This window comes from Corvus hawaiiensis, chromosome 15 (genome assembly GCF_020740725.1).
Source record: "Corvus hawaiiensis isolate bCorHaw1 chromosome 15, bCorHaw1.pri.cur, whole genome shotgun sequence".
Taxonomy (NCBI): Eukaryota; Metazoa; Chordata; class Aves; order Passeriformes; family Corvidae; genus Corvus; species Corvus hawaiiensis.
Genome location: NC_063227.1, coordinates 2,341,723 through 2,359,904, shown reverse-complemented (window position 1 = coordinate 2,359,904; position 18,182 = coordinate 2,341,723). Strand labels below are relative to the sequence as shown.

General features: G+C 55.7%; 2 protein-coding genes across 7 annotated transcripts in view; one reads left to right on the top strand and one right to left on the bottom strand.

The window, feature by feature from the left end:
* Positions 1 to 4,369, top strand: part of NEURL1B (neuralized E3 ubiquitin protein ligase 1B) — a 32,215-nt gene extending 27,846 nt beyond the window's left edge. The window contains exon 5 of the mRNA XM_048319952.1: positions 655 to 4,369. Coding sequence (XP_048175909.1) covers positions 655 to 899 — 245 coding nt within the window. The 3' untranslated portion in view covers positions 900 to 4,369. The remainder of the gene's footprint in view (positions 1 to 654) is intronic.
* A 1,238-nt stretch (positions 4,370 to 5,607) lies between these two features.
* The window catches only part of SH3PXD2B (SH3 and PX domains 2B), a 60,803-nt gene continuing 48,228 nt past the window's right edge, over positions 5,608 to 18,182 (bottom strand). For 3 of the 6 annotated variants that reach the window (XM_048319978.1, XM_048319979.1, XM_048319982.1), the window contains 8 exons: positions 16,935 to 17,069; positions 15,472 to 15,576; positions 14,723 to 14,806; positions 13,388 to 13,505; positions 12,094 to 12,320; positions 11,166 to 11,215; positions 10,892 to 11,017; positions 5,608 to 10,089 (listed from right to left, as the gene is read on the bottom strand). In XM_048319978.1, the coding sequence (XP_048175935.1) occupies positions 8,611 to 10,089; positions 10,892 to 11,017; positions 11,166 to 11,215; positions 12,094 to 12,320; positions 13,388 to 13,505; positions 14,723 to 14,806; positions 15,472 to 15,576; positions 16,935 to 17,069 (2,324 nt within the window). In that variant the 3' untranslated portion in view covers positions 5,608 to 8,610. The remainder of the gene's footprint in view (positions 10,090 to 10,891; positions 11,018 to 11,165; positions 11,216 to 12,093; positions 12,321 to 13,387; positions 13,506 to 14,722; positions 14,807 to 15,471; positions 15,577 to 16,934; positions 17,070 to 18,182) is intronic. The other 3 variants (XM_048319980.1, XM_048319981.1, XM_048319983.1) reach the window with 2 other exon arrangements.

The following is an 18,182-nucleotide window of genomic DNA, read 5'->3' as shown; positions in this document are numbered from 1 at the left end:
AGGGCTGTGTCCAGTTCTGGGCCACTCATGACAAGAAAGACACTGGGGTGCTGGAGCGTGTCCAGGGAAGGGTCTGGAGAATTAAGTCCTATCAGGAGTGGCTGAGGGAGCTGGGAAAGGGCTCAGCCTGGACCAAAGGAGGCTCAGGGGGGACCTTGTGGCTCTGCACAAGTCCCTGACAGGAGGGGGCAGCCGGGGGGGTCGGGCTCTGCTCGCAGGGAACAGGGACAGGAGGGAGGAAACAGCATCTCGTTGCACCAGGAGTGGTTTAATTTGAATATAAGGAATAATTTCTTTATGGAAAGGAGAATCAGGTATCCAACAAGCTGCCCAGGAAAGGAATCGCTATCCCTACAAGTGTTCAAAAAATATGTGGATACCTGCCCCACGTGTAGGAAAGGGATAACAGGCTCTTCCAGAGCTGTAACTGCTGCTGGTTGGAATACACTGGGATTTGTTTGGCCAAAGAACCAGGCCATGACTGGGGAAGGAAGAGCCTTAAAAACTGACTTAAATGTGTGTACGGTACAGAGTCAGCTTTGCCCCATCCCGTTGAAGAGCCTTAAAAACAGATTTAAATGTGTGCGCTGTACAGAGTCAGCTTTGCCCCATCCTGGTGGCTAAACAACCTCATTCCCCCCTCCTCTTTTGCAGTGACTGCCCCCAGCTCCCCTTTGAGCCCCCCCATCTCTCCTGTCTTCTCCCCTCCGGAGCCATCGAGCAGCAAGAACGGGGAGTGCACCGTGTGCTTTGACAGCGAGGTGGACACGGTGATCTACACCTGCGGACACATGTGCCTCTGCAACACCTGTGGTCTTAAGCTGAAGAAGCAGCTCAACGCCTGCTGCCCCATCTGCCGACGGGTCATCAAAGATGTGATCAAAATCTACCGCCCGTAGCGCCCGTCCCGGGCTGCAGGAAGGGGGAACGCCGCTAGCAAACCACGCCTTTCCGTCCCTGCTTATGGGTTATCGTGCTGGTCAGTCGTTATCAAGTGGCTCGTTATCTGTGTTTCCTTATTTGACTGGTAGGGCACAATTCAGGGAGCAAAGCTGAGGATTGTGTGGGGCCGTGCCGGCCAGGCCAAACCGGGGAATCGCCGGGACCCGAGGCAGCTGCAGATGAGAAATTTCCCGTGCAAAGGCTCTTTTTTCCCTCCTCCCGCTGCGGGGGAGGCTCGCTGTGGTGCGCGTCGGGATGGGGAAGTTGCCACTTGGGCAAAGCTGGGTGCCACTGGGCTTCCCGACCCTAAAACCCGACAGCTCTGGGCTGCTGCCAGGGGCTTGTGCTGTGGTGGAGCAAAACTGGGACGAGGCCCAGCGGGAGGGTTCAAAGTGGACAGAATGGATCTGGAAATGTCATGTAAGGAGAACTAGCTCAGGCCAGATAGTGGCACAGCCAGCTTGTCACTTGTTTGGGTTGTGTCCCCATGAACTGGCTCGTGGGGACATGGAGGAGCTGGTCTGGGCTTAGATAAAGCAGCTTTTTCTTTCTGTGGCAGAACAGAGACTTCTGGCCATGGAGGCTGAGACCCAGGGAGCTGCCCTGGGGGAGCAGCGAGGAGCACGAGCCCACCCAGAGCCCAGGCAGCCCCTGCAGCGAATGAAGGAGCTGCAGGGAGCTGTGAGGGGCAGCTCAGGCACGGCCCTGCTGCCTTCTGAAGCCATAAATCACAGCCTGTGGACGACAGGGGTGTTTGGGTGGGCACACTGCAGTCCTGGCTCGGGATGCTGCTGTCTGCAGTGAGGGGATTTGTCACCTCCAGGCACACACACCCCTGCATTCTGCTCTGCCCTCCTGGCAGGTGGCACAGCTGCCGTGTCACCCCGTCCTGACTGTCACCAGTCCTTGACCTTCCCCTGCAGCCGGTGCCATGGCAGGGCTCAGCCTTCCTCCCGCCCCACCACGGGGATTTTTTGGAGGCTCTGGTGAGAAATTCATTTCTGACCCAGTCCCATCAGGCTCACCCTTTTTTCTGGGGACTCTATGTGCCGACTTTACCTGTTTTCTCCTGCCTTTCCAGGTTTCCCAGCACAGCTCCCAGCTGCCTGCACGCTGGGTCTCAACTGTAGATGAGACCTTGTTGAGAAAAACAGGGACTATCTCACTTGGCTTTACTGAGGAGGAAGGAAAATGCCCTGAGGCTGTTATGAGATGTTGGGATTTAAATGGTGAATGGGTTTAGGGTGTGATACCAGCTACAGGCAGCAGCTGGATGAGCTGAGCAGCATCTGACTGTGCAGCACTAGGGCTGGTGTGAGGAGCTCAGCATCCTCCTCCCGGCTGCTCCAGCAGGAGCTGCCCTCCAGTCTCCATCCTCTGCCCTCTGCACAGTCCTTCAGCCTGAGCCTGGCCAGTTTCCAGCTGGTCCAGGCTCCTAAAGAGGGGCGAAAAGGATGGGAATGGGAGGATGAGAGGAGCTGTGTCACTGCAGCTCGGTGACCGTGTGCTCCCAAGTGTGTAAGAACGGCATTTAGAAAGGTGCAATTACCACATTTTAGTCTGGAAAAAGGAAAAATAGAATAATAACTCCTGTACATGTCAGGGCTTCTGGGCACAGCAGGGCAGCCTGAGGGATCTGTGGCCATTCCCCCTCTCCTCCAAGGCGGTGGGTGCACGGTGCTGAAGCCCAGGTGGTGGTTTGGCTGTGCCAGGAGAGCTGGGTTTGGGTCCTGACCTGTCCCAGCCCTGCCGGCCCTGTGCCAGCCCTGTCCCTTGCTGCCATCGGGGAGGGCACACCCAGGGAGCAGCTCATCCTCCTCCTGCAGCGGGCTGTGCTCACAGGGCACCCCGAAACCTTTTGTTTTATCCTTGAGGAGCTGCTGAACATTTTTAATGAGAGTATCAACGAGAGGCTGCTGCGGAGCGAGATCTCTCAGCCATGGCCCTGCACGAGGGCCCAACAGCTTTGCAGAGCCCTTTTCGGAGAGCTGGCTCATGCCACTGGCTGTGCCACCGCCCTCAGCAGAGCCACTGCACCTTTCACGTCCACCTTTGCCACAGGAGGCAGCCAGGGCAGCTTCCCTGCCTCTGGAGCCTTGTCCTGCTTCCTTCCACCCCAGGGACCACAGGGATTGCATTCCCAGGGATCTCCCAGTCCCACGCTGGCAGATCCAGGTCCAGCTGTGAGCAGTGGGCACAGCACCAAGGGCACAACAGTGCCAGGGTGTGTCAGCACCTGCCTGGGCACAGCCTGCAGCGGGAAGCCTTTCCATGGGGAGGAATCCAAGGGAAGCTGTTGGAATGCCCAGCCTGGATCAGGTCTGGGCCAGCTCTGGGGTTGCTGTCCCAGCCTCAGGGGTGCCCTCTGCTCACTGCTCACAGTGACAGCAGCGGGGCAGAGCCCCTCTGCTTGGTGCCACCTCAGCGCCTCCAGCAGCAGGGTGGGCGCAGCCTGGGTGGGGTTTGTTTGGTGTAGCTCTGTTTTGTATTTTTAAGCCAGCAAGGAGAAACACCGAATCCACTCCAGGAGCTGTTCAGGACACGTTGCAGAGGCTGAATTTTTGCTGTAGCAGCCAAAACCAGTTTGCAGAAGGGGCAGCACCCAGTGAGGCCAGCATGGCGAGCGGGATGGGAGAGCAGTGGACCTGTGGCCCTGCCTATCCAAAAGCAACAGGAATTTTCCAAAATAGGCCTCAAAAAAAAAAAAAAAATTAAAAAAAGATTTCCAGGAAAAGGTAGCCTCTTACAGATTTCATTGTTAGTATTCGTATTGCTATTTTTTTTAAACAGTCCAATGATATATGATTTGTACAGGAGATCTGTTTGTGCCTTATAAGGGTGTCTGTGCACTTTTTATCCTTTTTAAAGCAACTTTTAAAAAGAAAAAAAGAAAAAAAAGATGGGGGGAGAAAACCAACACAGATCAATGGTAGTTTTATAGAATTTTGTGTTCACTGAGAATCCTGCTTTATATATATATATATATATATGTACACATATATACATATATATATATATGAGTGAAAAAGTGTTATTTCCATGGATTTTCCCCTCCTCTCCTCCTTGACCTTTGAAAATTAAAAAAAAAAAAAAAAAAAGGAGAAAAAGGAAGAAAGAAACGAGATGGGGGAACTCTTTTACCTCTCCCCCTTTCTGAGGCAGTTCCTCCCTTGTCGTTTATGATTCAATACTGTGACCTGTATTATCTTGTTGAAGCTGAATCAGATTTTGGACCTCTGTATTAGGCTTTTCAAGCAAATTTTTGGGGGGCCTGGGGAGGGAGGGCATCGCACGAGGGAGGGAGCTGCACCTCTACATGTCAGTGCTCTATAGTGTTCAGTGCTGTGTGTTTTCCTTTTGTCCATTTACCTGTTTTCCATGAATATAATTTGACTTGTTTATGAAACAAATAAACCTTTGGCTTGTACAGAGTGCTCTGAAGTGTTTCAAAGAGTTTGAACTGGGGGGGGAGTGAGGGGGTGAGCACGTCCTCTGTTTGAAAAGTGGGGCAGCACTGATCCAGAGGGGCAGGGGAAGGCACCTCTGCTTAAAAAAGAAATTAAAAAGACACAAAAAAGACACTTTACAAACCTTTTCCTGAGCTTTGCTCCTGGGAGTCACTGCCCAGTGGCTGCTCACTCCCTCCATGGGCTTTGCTGCTCATTTAACCTTGCAAATCCTTTAAAGTTTGGGGGACAAGGGTGTATTTCAGGGCTACAGAGGTGAAAGGGTTTGGTGGCCGTCACAAAGAGCCCCAAATTTCTTATCCAATCTCAGGCAAGGCATTTGCCAGCCTGGCCCCCTCCTGTGCCCTGCTGTGGCTGTGGCAGCCAGGGGTGATGCAGACAGGGCAGGAGGGCTGATTTTCTTTTTTTCCTTTTCATTTTTTTCTTTTTTCCTGTTCCTTTTCATCTTCCCTTTTCTTTTCCCCTTCCCTTTCCTTTTTCCTTTTCTTCTTACCTTTTCCATTTTCCTGTTTCCTTTTCCTCTTCCCTTTTCCCTTCCCCTTCTCTTTTCCTGTTTCCTTTTCTCCTTCCCTTTCCCTTTCCCCTTCTCTTTTCCTGTTTCCTTTTCCCCTTCCCTTTCCCTTTCCCTTTCCCCTTCTCTTTTCCTGTTTCCTTTTCCCCTTCCCTTTCCCCTTCTCTTTTCCTGTTTCCTTTTCCCCTTCCCTTTCCCTTTCTCTTTTCCTGCTTCCTTTTCCCTTTTCCTTTTTCCTTCATGTGCAGTGGAAAAATTCCTTCACAACTCCGCCCTGCCAGAGCTGAGTGTCCACGAGAACGCCTCGCTCGCTCCAGGTGCTGAAGGACCCTGACAATTTATGTCAAAATGCCTTTTTTGACACTCTGCTGCCCCACTTTATCCACAGAGCTGATCCCTGGCCAGCCTGAACCCCCAAAGCCCCTCAGGACAGGCAGTGCCTCTTTCTCTCTCTGCACTCCCTGAAAATCACCAAACCCTGGTGGTTTGAGTAAACTCACAGTAAAAACTTCTACACTCCACTGTTGGGACATAAAGTTTGGGCACCAAGGAAGACACAAGGAGCTGTCAGGATCCCCATGAGCCTCCCTGCTAGGATGGACGGACAGACAGACCCCAAAACCAGCCCCAGACACAAGAGCAGCACCCCAAGTTGCACCCCAGAATTCCACCAACCACACACACGGGTTCACCAGGGTGCTTGAAACCAGTCAAGCAGTTTCTTTTTATTTCTTACAAAAAGAAAACAAAAGAAAAAAAACCCAAACCAAAACAAAAACCAACACAAACCCCAGCAAATTAAAAAAAAAAAAAAAAAAAAAAAATCCATCCCTTAAAGGTGAAGGTATAGACAGGGCATGGACACAGCTACATCTACCTTCTGCTGCCCTCCCCCCACCCCCGTAATGGAGATTTATACACATTACATAATATAGAGACACGTGGACAAACAAATGGGCCTGGGGAGCCTGGCAGGAGCTGGGCACAGCAGGGCTGATGCCCACCCAGGATGTGCCCAGATCCCCAAGCCCCGGCAGTGCCCCCCTTGCCACAAAGCCCGATCCCAGGGCTGCTCTGGGAGGCTGGGCTTTGGCTGATGGGGGGCTACCCCCGAGGTTGGGGTGCTTTTGGCCACCCTCCTCCTCCTCACGAGGTAGTCAGGGAGGTACAGCGAGGAGAGGCAGCCGGGCTTGGGGCAGGACCAGGGGCACAAATCAGGTGGGGGACAAAGCCCTGCCAGCCCAGTGGCTCCTGGCACGTTCCCCACAGGAGCTTGGCCAGCCCAGGGCAGACAGGAGAGTGGGAAAAGGGATAAGGCTGCAGGTGTGGGCACCTCCTGAGGGTGATCCCACGGGGGCACTCCCTCTTGGAAGCTCTTTGGGAAGGAGGGAGCGATCCTGTCACGCGCTCGGCGAGCCAAATACAGTACTTGTGTCAGGAAAATGGAGCACTACCAGTTCCGAGGCTCAGGCTGGGAGGGGAGAGGGAACAGCCCTCATTTAGAGCCGAGGCCACCCAAATAGCACAGGACTTTCTGAGGAGAGCCGGGGCAGAGAGGTCTCTGAGGCAGAGCTGAGATTAAAAGGCCATCCAGAAAAGGCAGGGCAAGGGCACGGTGCCCGGGAAAAGGACACACAGCCCTTCCATCCCCTGTCAAGAGCAGGGATGCAGGTCCAGCTCCTTCCCAGATACTGTGGGAGCTGGATTTGGCTGTGGAGCAGCTCTGGCTTAACTCATCCTGTCCCCACTCCTTTCCAAAGCAGAAGGGATTGAGTGGAGCGAGGCAGAGCGAAGGCAGCGCTGTCTCAGCCCACCCTGCAGCTCTCCCGGGAGCACACCAACACCTCCCGATGTGCCACGCAAGGAGCTTTGTTATTGCACTGGGTTGCAAATGCGGTGCTTATTGCCAGCTCAGGTGAGTCAGCCAGATCAGGGGCTGATGTGCCACCCGAGAAAACCGCAGGTGGGAGGGAGAGGAATCAGCCACACACCGGGGTGCGTGAATTCCCATGGCTGAAAAAGAATTTTGGGGCTTCTGGAGATGAGGACGGTCAGGACTTCTCTGATCAAACTGCCCCATAGCCCTCCCAGAATGATCCTGGTCAGAGGCACCACTGTTTTCTGGATCTTCAACTCCACATTCCCAGGGTGGAAAACATGGGTGAGAGAAGGAAGTGAGCATCTGGGGGAGTGGAGAATGCTCCTTCGATTCAGCCATTCTCAAATGAGAGGGAAAACTGTCATTATTTTCTGCAGCAAAACAATGTGGCTGCATTGCTCACACACACAATTAGACCAGAGAGGGCAACAGGGCTTGGTTAACACCAAACCTGACCCTGCCTTGGCAGAGGGGCTGGACTGGATGATCTCCAGAGGTCCCTCCCAACCCCAAAAACTCTGTGGCTCTGTGAAACCCACAGACAACTGGGTTTAAAGCTCTTCTGGAGAGAAATGTGGCCCTGAAGCTGCAAAAAGCCAAGGAGAGAAAGGAAGAAAGCAGCGCTGGGGAACAACAGCTCATCCACGCTCATCCTCCTGCTGGGATAAGCAGCACTGAGGGCAAGATACTGGCAGGCAGGAATGTCAGCATGGAAAAACCTCAGGCTCTGCTTGCCCAGAAGCCTCCCCCAGGCCAACCTGGCCCACAGGGTGAAATGCAAGTACCTGGAGGACAGGCAGGTGGGGTGACAAACAAGGTTGGCAGCCCCTGAGCACCAGACACACCTCAGAACTGGTGGTGATGAGGAGCTGAGCTCCCACATTCTGCATTGCACTTGATCATTTCAGCACCGAGGGAAGGACCCAGCTCTCGGCTGCTGCCCGCCAGCCCGGGGAGCTCAGTGGGTCGTGGAAAGGGGTGGTCCCCTCTCAGTCCAACAGGCAGGGCAGTCTGTGTGGGGAGGAGAGCAAAGCATCCCTTTTCCAGGGCATTTGGGGTCGTTCTGGTCCTCTGTGCCTTGCATAGAATTCCTCAGCTCCAGAAGCAAAACCCCTCTGACGTTGGGTTGCAGTACTGCAGGGGAGAAGCCTGAGAGCTGTCCTGGACCAGACAGAGAGGATCTGTTAGATGAGGGTGCATTTTTCCCTATTTTTTTCCACCAGGAGGATGTTGAAGTTAACACTTGTCATGGTAGAGCAGGGAAGGGCTGAGGGACGATCCCCGTGAAGGGGGAGCAAGGCACAGCCTTTTACCAGGGACAGAGCTACAGGAACCTGTTCTCAGCAATCATTCCTCCTTTTTGCCACGTTCCCAGTGGCTCTGCCACATCCCTGGACTAAGCAATGTGCCCTGCAACTCTTGCCCGTGACCCTGAGCTTCAGGGAAAGGCAAATCCTTCTGTGATTTCCTTCGTTGGTACCACTCCACCTGGCTGCTGCTGGATTTCTCTCTAATTCACCACAGAGGTGGCAAAATGTCACTCAAGGTCCATCTCCCCAGCACAGAGAACCACGGGAGCCAAGTCCTTGGGGAAAATGTGGGGAGGAGGGTGGGTGGGAGCACAGGGGTGGGGAGGGGAGGCCGAGCTGCTCCCTCCAGCTGCTGCCAAGGGGCTCCAGCTGGGAGGAGTGGGATCTCAATTATTATCTTTCCTTTTAAAGCCAGCCTTACAGAAAACTATAAATTAATCTGCTCATTAAATACTCAGGTGAGAGACAAGGGAGCCTCGGGCCGTGCAGGCCGAGGAGTGGCTACGGCTTCTTCCGCAGGTAATTGGAAGGGATCCAGCCCTCCCAGCAGGGCCCCCCAGTCAGGACCTTGCAGAACCACCAGCCACTGCTGTTCTTCTCACGAACTTCAAACAAAGTCCCTTCTCTGAAGCTGTTGGTCTCCTCATCACCTTCAAAATCCGCCACTGCCACATAAAGAGCTTCCCTGGAGACGTCCGGGCTGGAGACGGGGGCTGAGCTCCTCTCCTTGGCCTCCGCTCTCTCCACGGGCTTGGAGATGACCTTTGGGTTCACGCTGCTTCTGGCTTTGGCTTCGTCTTGGAGAGAGGCAGCGAGGAAGGGCTTGGCTTTGGGAGGGACCAGCATGGGCCTCCCTGGCACTGCAGAGGGCCTGATCTCGGGAGCTTCCCGTGCTGGGGCCCTGGGCTCGGCGGGGACGGAGCCAGGACCCCCCATCTTCTTGGGGGGAGGTGGCCTGCGAGGTGGCACCACAGGGCGCTGCAGAGGGGCGTCCCTGGCACAGGGGGGGGTTGCTGGGCCCAGGGGAGATTTGGGCAGTGCCTCTTTGGGGCCGTGGCTGTCCAGCTTGGGCAGGGCTTTGCTCTCCACGCCCGGCCGCTCCGGAAACCTCCCGCCAGCCTCCGTGGCATTGCTGAAGGAGCTTTCCCCGGCAGCGGGGTCCTGCTCCGAGGGTTTCTCTGGGCACTTGGCAGGTCTCAGCTTGCTCCGCAGGCTGCAAATGTCCAGTTTGTCATCGGCTGGGGGTGGGTCAGCGCGGGGGGACGCAGAGGGTTTTGGCCTGATCTGAGGTCTTGACTTCAAAAACGGGTTCTGAGTGATGGGGTCAGGTTTGTCCTCCACAGGCTCAGCTTTTGGCTTGGTTGGCTTGACAATGGGCCGGAGGTTTGGCTTCTTCACCTCCTTGGCCGACACCTTGTGTCCACATTCCAGTCCCATCTCGTTTTTCAGCTGGAAGAGTTTGCCCTTCTCCGGCTTGAGCTCCGGCTTCTTGCTGTCCTTCGGGGCTGCCGACTGCTTGGGTGGGATCATGGGCAAAATCATGCCCGGCGGCTTGGGGGGAGGTCTCTGCCTCTCCAGCAACTCTCCTTCTGACTTAATGATGGACTCCTTCCTGGGCGGAAGGCTGGGCTTCTCCTCCGTGTCGCGGTCCGAGATCTCCTCGTAGCCCCCGGCGAAGGACAGGTCCCCGCTGTCGGGAGCCTCCTTCCCCTTCCAGTCCTTGCCCCACCTCCCAGTGCAGTCCATGCCATTGGGAGGAGCCTCTGGCAGAGGTCGGCAGGGCCCCGTTGCCTCCTCGCCGGCGCTGCCGTCGGTGTCGCCGAGCCGCAGCTGCGCCATCTCGTTGGGAAGGGGAGCCAGGAAATTGGGCCTGGAGGCATTGCTGGTTTTCTTGTACTTATCAATGAAGGTGGCAGGGGCCCAGCCTTCCTTCTCCTCGATCTGGATGTACCACCAGCCGCTCAGGTTCTTCTCAATGACCTGCCAGGGTGAAAGGAGACCTCAGACAGCCGCTGTGTACTAAAGGGACTCTGGAACGACGGTAGGGCGACACGTGGCCTTGGTGCTGCTCCAGCCAAAAGCCATGGAATCCCAGGAGTGATTCCATCCTAAGGGGAGGGGAACCTGGTCCTGGCTGCCAGGGCAGGCAGAGGGCTGAGGAAGAGCTGCTTCCATCCCTCCCGGAGCAGGGTGCTGGCGGTGGCCACAGCGTGGCACTGTTGGAGCAGCGATCCCGTGTGGATCCCACACTGCCCAGCCCCTCTGCAGCTCCACGAGCGGGGCTGGGGCCTGGGAGGGGCTGACTGGGGCAGCCCTGAAGGAAAAATCCCCCCAGAGAGGCAGAAATCACATCCGCACACGGAGAAAGCAAAATCACATCTGCAGGAGGGGTTCTGCCAGCAATGAGGGTGTGCCAGGAATTTTGGAAGGGCTTTTAACTTTACACCTGGCCTAGCTAAGGGGAAAAACTCCCATCTCTAACCCCATCCGTGGTGTGGGTTTATTTTCCGTTTGCTCAAACAGAGCACTCACACTTGGGGGACAGAAGGCCACCAAGAACTGTGTGGGGACAAAGTCTCTTGAGCTCCTACAGGTTTTTATCCCACTCTCAGAGCCTGGAATGTTAACAGAGACAAAAGCACGGCTCGTTGGCACCCAGAACACCAAGGGGAGCAGATCTCCCTTGCCTGGAAGGGGAGCTCCTGCCTGAAACAGGTGCCAGGGCAATGGGAGCCAGGAGCACTGCCCTGAAGATGTGTGAAGGGGAAGGTGACAGCCTCACCTCTACTTTCATTCCTGCCTGGAAGCTGATGCCGTCAGGGATGGTGGTCTGGAAGTCAGCGATGGTGTAATATTCCTCTTCCACTTGAGGGGGGACAGGAGGCTTCGGCAGGTTCAAACCACGGGGCTGTGACAGGAGAACAGAAAGCCCATCAGTGTTTGTACAGCAGCTGTGACACCACATCCAGGCACGGGGATGAGGCCCCAGCCTTGGAGCAGAGCTCCTCTCCCACCCCCTGTGCCATTGCTGCCCTCCTACACCAGCTGGCACTTACTATGGTGAGGTCTCGGCGAGGAGGCGGCCTCTGCCTCATCTTTGGTGACTCTGTGGAGGAAGAATTGCAGATGTTGATGAGTTTCTCGCTTTTGAATATGTGTTCAGGAAAGACAAGTGACAGACAAAACAGAAAGGCCAGGACCAAACCTGCCCCAGGGGAAAGGAACCCGAAGGAGGAGCTCCTCAGCCCAGAACCCATCAGCCCAGAACGCGGAGTCACCCAGGTCACCCAGGTTTCAAGGGTATCCCAGCTGTCAGGTTCTCCTGGGAAATGCAGCTGAGGTGACCACGTGAAACTGCTTCTGCATTGCAGGGCTGACCCAGAGGACCTGGCCTGCAGAGGGGTTAAGATCAGAGAATCACAGAATCATGGAATGGCCTGGGTTTGAAGGGACCTTAAAGCTCATCCCATTCCTCTCCCTGCCATGGGCAGGGACACCTTCCACTATCCCAGGTTGCTCCAAGCCCTGTCCAACCTGGCCTTGGACACTTTCAGGGATCCAGGGGCAGCCACAGCTTCTCTGGGCACCCTGTGCCAGGGCCTCCCCACCCTCACAGGGAAGGATTTCTTCCCAAAATCCTATCTAAACCTGCTCTGTCAGTTTGAAGCCATTCCCCCTTGTCCTGTAAAAAGTCCCTCTCCATCTTTCTGGCAGGCTCCCTTCAGGTGCCCCAGTTTTTGAGAGGAGACCATCTCCAGCTGACCCTGCAGCCTGGGAGGGGATGCCCACCCCATCTGCTGACCCTCAGCAGGTCGCTGGGCAGCGCTGTCCCTGTGCCCCCAGTGTGTGTGCCACAGCCCCCCCAGACCCTGCTGCAGGACCCACAGGCCCTGCAAGTCTCTGTCAGCTCAGAGCCTCTTATTTTGCTCAAAACCTGTGGGGAAGGCTGTGTTTGGAGCCCTCCTGATCCCGCCCGGCACTTACTGCGGCGGATGTCGGCGTTGGGCGGGGGCCGGCTCTCGAACCTCCCGTCCCTCTGGCCCCCCGGCCCGTCCCTGTCCCTGCTGGCCAGGACCTGCTGCCGGGAGATGCCGTCCAGATCCAGGGCACTCGAGTGAGCAGAGGAGCCTGAGCCCAGCTTCTGTGGGAACACATCTCCATTCCCCTTCCTGAGGTAGGAGGCAGGGGCCCAGCCCTCCTGGCCCTGGTACCTGTGGGGGCAAGGATGGCAGTGTCACTGCACAGAGCCCCTGTGCCATGAGCCCAGAGCTCAGCACACACCTTGGCTGAAGGCACTGCCAGTTCTGGGCAACAGGAGCTTGCCAGGCTCTCCATGGCACCAGGAGAGCTCCCTCATGACTAATGCTCCCACACAAGCTGGCCCCAGCCAGGGCCAGGGGCTGGGAATGCTGTGAAGCCCAGTTTTCACCTCAGCAATGGCACCAGTTCAGGAACGAAGCGCTCTGGCAGGGGAAGCAGAGGGAAAAACCAGAGGGCTGCTGCTGGGATTGATGTACCTGGTCTTTGGAGAAAGCACAAGCCCTCTCCCTGCTGGCAGCCTGGATCCCTTCCCTGCTTTAAATCGGTTTAGGAGAGAAACCAGCCCCGTGAGCTGATTGAAAAACCACATCCACAGTGCCCCTGCCATGCCAGAGACTCTCTCCGCTGGCTGGGCTGCAGCCACCTCGTTCAGATGGCACCAACTACTGAGCTTGTAATTGCCTTCAGGGCTCCTGTGGCAGCTCTCCTCTGCTGAAAACGTCAGTGGATGTGTTTCTGGGCTGTGCTGCTGCCAAGAGCACAGGTTCAGTGTGAGGTTAAGAAAATTGCAGTGTGTGCTCCCACCCTGAGTTTGCTCGACCACAGAGAAGAGAAAATGAGCTTCCAGCAGAAAACAACCCTCAGCTCAGGATGGGCTGGAGCCTTTGGCTCAGCACGCCCTGCACACACCCCAAGCTGGCCATTCCCTGCAGGAGCCTCCCACCAGAGCCAGGGGATCCAGCCTGCCCTGGCACACTCGTGGGTTTTCCCCTCAGCAGGATGGGAATGCTCTCACATTGCCCACTAAAGCTCTCACACCTTGGCACTGCTGGATGGCACAGCCACCTCCCAGCACAGGAAATCAGGGCATTTCAAAGGTTTTCAACCAAAGCTGTGCTTGAGCATCAGATTTGTCAGGATGGAGAGAAATGAGTTCTGGTACTCCGCCCTCCCCAGCTCACAGACTTGCCTTGGGACTGAACACCCCACAGCCCAGCTGCAGTGCCTGGGACAGTACCTGATTTTCCACCAGCCCTCCAGGTTCTTCTGGATCACCACCACCACAGCCCCTTTGTCCAGGTTCATTTCATCCTGGTCTCTGGCAGTGTAGGGGTAAATAACCGTGTACTTCTCCTCTGTTGGAAAGAAAGCGCAGTTTCACCGAGGAACTGTTCCCAGGAAGCCTGGCCTCAGCTGAAAAATGGCTATGAAGTGCTCTATATAAATGATAATTCTTGTAATTTCGGTGCAAACACACAGAGATACACAACCATTCAAAGGGAAATGACAGTGAAATGTATTTCAAATCAAACCTGGCTGCGTTTGGAAATGTTAACTTTGGAGAGTGACTCTGGCCCAAGAAGTTCCCTAAAAAACAGGTTCTCCTCTCCCTTAGGACTTAGAGACTTTTCACAGCTCATCACAGAAGCTCTTCCATGCATCCATTTCAGCTCAGATTTCTTTCTCAGAGCCTTTAAGAGGAACTGTCCTCTCTAAGGGGAGTGTAATCCCACAGGCATGAGGGGGCAACCCCATGCACACAGAAGTGCCCTCAAACTGCTCCAGAGCAGCAGATTCTTCACCATTCCTCCAGAGCTGCAGGAACTTCACCATTCAACCCCCAGGACATCAGTCAAAGCCATGTGGGGAGCCTGGAGAAGAGCCTGACATCCTGGCCACCAGAGCAAAGGATGTTAAGCAGGGATATGGATGTTCTTCCCTTCAGGAGTAAGGAGAAACATCCTAAAAGCCATGCAGACATGTCAGACAATGGGTCCATCCATCCTCCCCTCTCCCTCACCTTGTCCTGTCCTCTCTGGAAGAAACACAGGGAAAGCGTTGCCTGTGCTTCCAGCAGTGCCACAATAGGGTGAAGGCCATTTGGGGTAAAATCTGCCTGCAAAATCCACCCCTCTGGCCATCCCTATATCCCCACCATGCGGGTTTCCTGGATTTGTCTTCTGGAAGGGCCTGATTTCCCACCCCTTCATGCAGAGGAATCCAAGCAGAGAATGTCCTGTCACATCCAGCAGGACCAAAGTGGCTCTTCTCTCCTGACCCCACCTTGAGGCACCAACCCCAGGGCTCATGGTTATTCCAGGAACTAAGGCAGCAGTTCCAAGAATTCTGGAGTAATCCTCATCCTCTAACAATATGTGTGTTGGGGAAAAGCAGAAACTGCAGCTTCTGAGCCCGAAACAAAACGTGAGAAGGAACAGCTGAGAGGAGAGAGGGATGAGGGGCCTCGTGGAAGGCTGAGGAGCAGGGGTGGCACGCACTGAGGGCTGACACATGCACAGCCAACCAACATGCACAACACAGGGGCAGCCAAGAAAGTCTCTGTGTGGTCCACCTTGACCCCATCTGCTGGTGTACAAGTCCCCAAGAGTCCGGCGGCGGCCAAGGTGCCTGGGCAGAGACCAGTATCTCCATGGCACTGGGAACAGCATGGCAGGGAAGCAGGAGAAGGACAAGAGAGGACGTCAGGAGGCAGCACTTCAGGTCCAGGAGGAGACAGGGCTGCCACAGAGTGGTGGTACAGAGACTCTGCTCACCTGGAGCCCTCCCCAGTCTGAGCCCCCCTCCACCTCCAGCTGCCCAGAGGAGGGGCTGAGCCAGCTCCTGCTCTGCTCTGAGCACACAGAGTCACTGGGATGTGTTACCCAGGGGCATTCTGGATTTGCTCCCAGCACAGGCTGGAACCGTGCTATTCCTGCACTGTGGGCTCTTTGTTCTGCACATGTTGAGGTCACGTGCATTGGCTGAGGACCTGGGCTTTGCTCCTCCTCCAGGTCAGGTAAAACAGCTCCCTGGGCCTAAAGGAGGCACTGGGGTGAGCACTCCTTGGGCTTCAGCGCCTCTGTGGGGAGCAGAGAGGCCAGTGGATGCACCACCAGTATCCAGCTGCCCCAGTCCTGCTGCAGCACTGGGCAGGCAGGACTATTCCTGGGGTTTTGTTCCTTTCCCCGGGTTTTGTTCCTGGGTTTGTCCTCCCCCAGGCTCGTGCCCTGCCCCGTTCAGGGAGGGTGAGGCAGTGCTTCCAGCAGCTCTGTGCACTTCAGCAAGGGGAAGCTGGGGCAGATGCCTCCAGCAGCTTCGTACCTTCATCAGGCTGCATTGAGAACTCCTCCTGGACTCCATCCTGGGCCTCCAGGCAGGTCGCTGGCACCCAGCCTTGCTCCTCCAACGTGCTCACAAACCACCAGCCTGAGGAGAAAACAGCAGGAGGATCAGCCAAGGGCTCACACCAGCCAAAAACTCCCTCCCTCCCTCCAAACCATGAGCCTGAGGGGCTGTGACCCCTTTCTTGCATCTCCACGGGAAACTGGGGTGACCCCAAAACAACAGAGCCAAGCACGGGAGAACTGCAGCTGAGTGACGTCTACAATTCCCTCCCCAGGAAAAGCAGGAGAGGCTCTGGGAGCTGAATGGCTCCAGCCACTGCAATTGCTTTTGGTTTTTTCTGCCCCTTCATGCTTCATTTTCCCCCAGTGTGGGTCAGCAAGCCTGGGCTAATTAGCAGAGATGAATACCCTGTGTGTGAATCGATAGCTGAGTCCTGCTGCGCTCGCCTTCTTTACATTCGTGGAAACAGCAATATTGAAAAGCTACGAGCAAATGCAGGATTTAAAACATCAGCTCTCCCACTGGAAGTCCAGCCAGCTCCAGAGAGCAATTCTGGGCCCCCCCTGTGTGTCCAGTCAAAACCAACCCGTGCTGCTCGCTGCTAAAAGCACAATTTGTGTCTTTAGGGGGGGGAAAATAAAGACTGAGCATTACCCTCAGTGAGTCATTGAGAAAGACAACTTGATTGTCGGGGAGGGAATCAGCTACCTGCATGGGAGGGAAAACCAGCGCTGACCTTTGATGAATAAATGATTTTCCACAGCTTTTGAGCTGGCTGTGCTAATCGTTTCATTTGCTTCAGGGTTGCTTTTATTTCTCTCGTTCTCAAACAGAGCTGCTGGTGCAGCTGATCCTCTGGGGACCAGCTCTCCAGAATGCTAAAATCTGTTTTCATGGTTTATCTTTAACTGCCCCCAACAAGCAATTTCTGTAAGCTTCAGGGAATAAATTCTCCACAAGTTGGGCCCACGGCGTGGCTCGGTCCCTTTGCAGAGGTTAAGAGCAAGTTTAAGTTTTGAAGCAAGCGAAGAGCTCGGCTGCCTGCCCACAGGAATTGTGAATGGACAAAGGGGGCTTTCATGGGCACCACCAGAGCGTCCCCCTCTGTCACTGAAACCAGCCTGCCAAGCCCAGGGATGGCTTTTGTCCTCAGGACACATCAGCCAAGTTTTTCAGCACGAAGAAGCACAAAGTAGAGACTGAAGAAGGTGGACGGCGCCTGGCGCTCAGCACGGGGGGGATCAGCCCTTAGAGCCAGCCCTGAAGCCTCATCCACACTCACACAGACCAAAGCTGCTTCCTCCACATCCCACCTCAGCTCACCATCCCCGTGGGGTACCTGGGGGCTGTTTTGCTTAAGGAAAACACTGAAACACAGGACTGCTCCTCCTGCCCCTGCTCCAGCCCCGGAGCCCTCTGCCAAGCCCAGCTCCCTGTACCTGATTCGTTCTTCTCAATGATATCCACCACCTGGCCCACGCACAGGCTGATCTCCGAGCTCTCCTGCTTCTGGTAGTCGGCCACCACGACATACTGCTCCAGCACCAGGGGCTCAGCCGAGGCACCGTCAGCTCCTGCACAGGGGGGACAAGAACCGACCCGTGTGCCAGGTCAGCACAGCCCCCAGGGCACGGCCACCGCCACCGAGCAGCTCCAGGACACCCCGGGGACCCCAGCGTGAGAGGGGTGAGCCAGAGATTTGGGCAGAGTGAGGGGGAGAGAGATCAAACCAGCAGCCAGGTGAGATGGGGACAGCCAGGTGAGACCTTCCGCTGCTGCCCACCAGAGCCACCCAAGCGACCTCACCACCAGCAGCACAGGAGCTCACAGCAGCCTGGACCTGCTTTGGGTTTAGGGGACTCTCCTGTGCACATCAGCTGCCCCAAGGCACGGACCAGCCCAAAACACACGGCCTGCAGCGGGTTCTGCTGGGCTGAGGAGCCCCAGCACCCCGGCAGGAGGTGTTTTAGGACAGGGCAGCATCCCCCGTCCTCATGGCCCCGCTGTGTTCAGCCCCCTCGCTTTGCTCTGCTCCCTGCCTGGCTCCTCCTGCTGCACATCCATTTAGTGGCAAAAATGGGGAAAAAACCAGCCCGAGGAGGAGCAGAGGGGGCAGGACACAGCGGGAACAAAGCGTTCTTGTGGGCAGAAAGAGAAGAGCCGGCGGATCGCCGGGAGCTGCGGGATCGCCGGGGAACGGAGCTGGACCGGCGGCAGGTGGCACTGCGGGATAAGGCGGGACAACCACGGGATAACCGGGACACCGGGAGCACTGCGGGGTAACCGGGACACCCCGGGACCACTGCCAGCCCCTGCTGTCACTGGAGGGGAGCGAGGCCAGCCTCCTTTTTAAGCTCCCAGCCACATGTGTCCCTCTTCCTTTCCCATGCATCCTCCAAAACCCCGCGGGTGTGTGCCCCGGTGGACTCTCCCTCTTTATTCGAATAAAGTTGCAGGACTCCTCTGTCTCCTTTTTGGACATAAACCTCTGGCGTTTGTGGATTTTCCTGACACTGAGCTATGGCTTCCAACCCAACACTCTGCCTTGCAGCGTCCCAGCCTGTCAAGGAAGACACTGTTCCATTATTCCAGTCTCCCCTGCTGTGGTAAGGTTTAATTAATACTTGAAAAGTGCTCTGGAAGTAGGGGAGTGTTAATTACTACAGCACAAGTGATATGGAAGAATC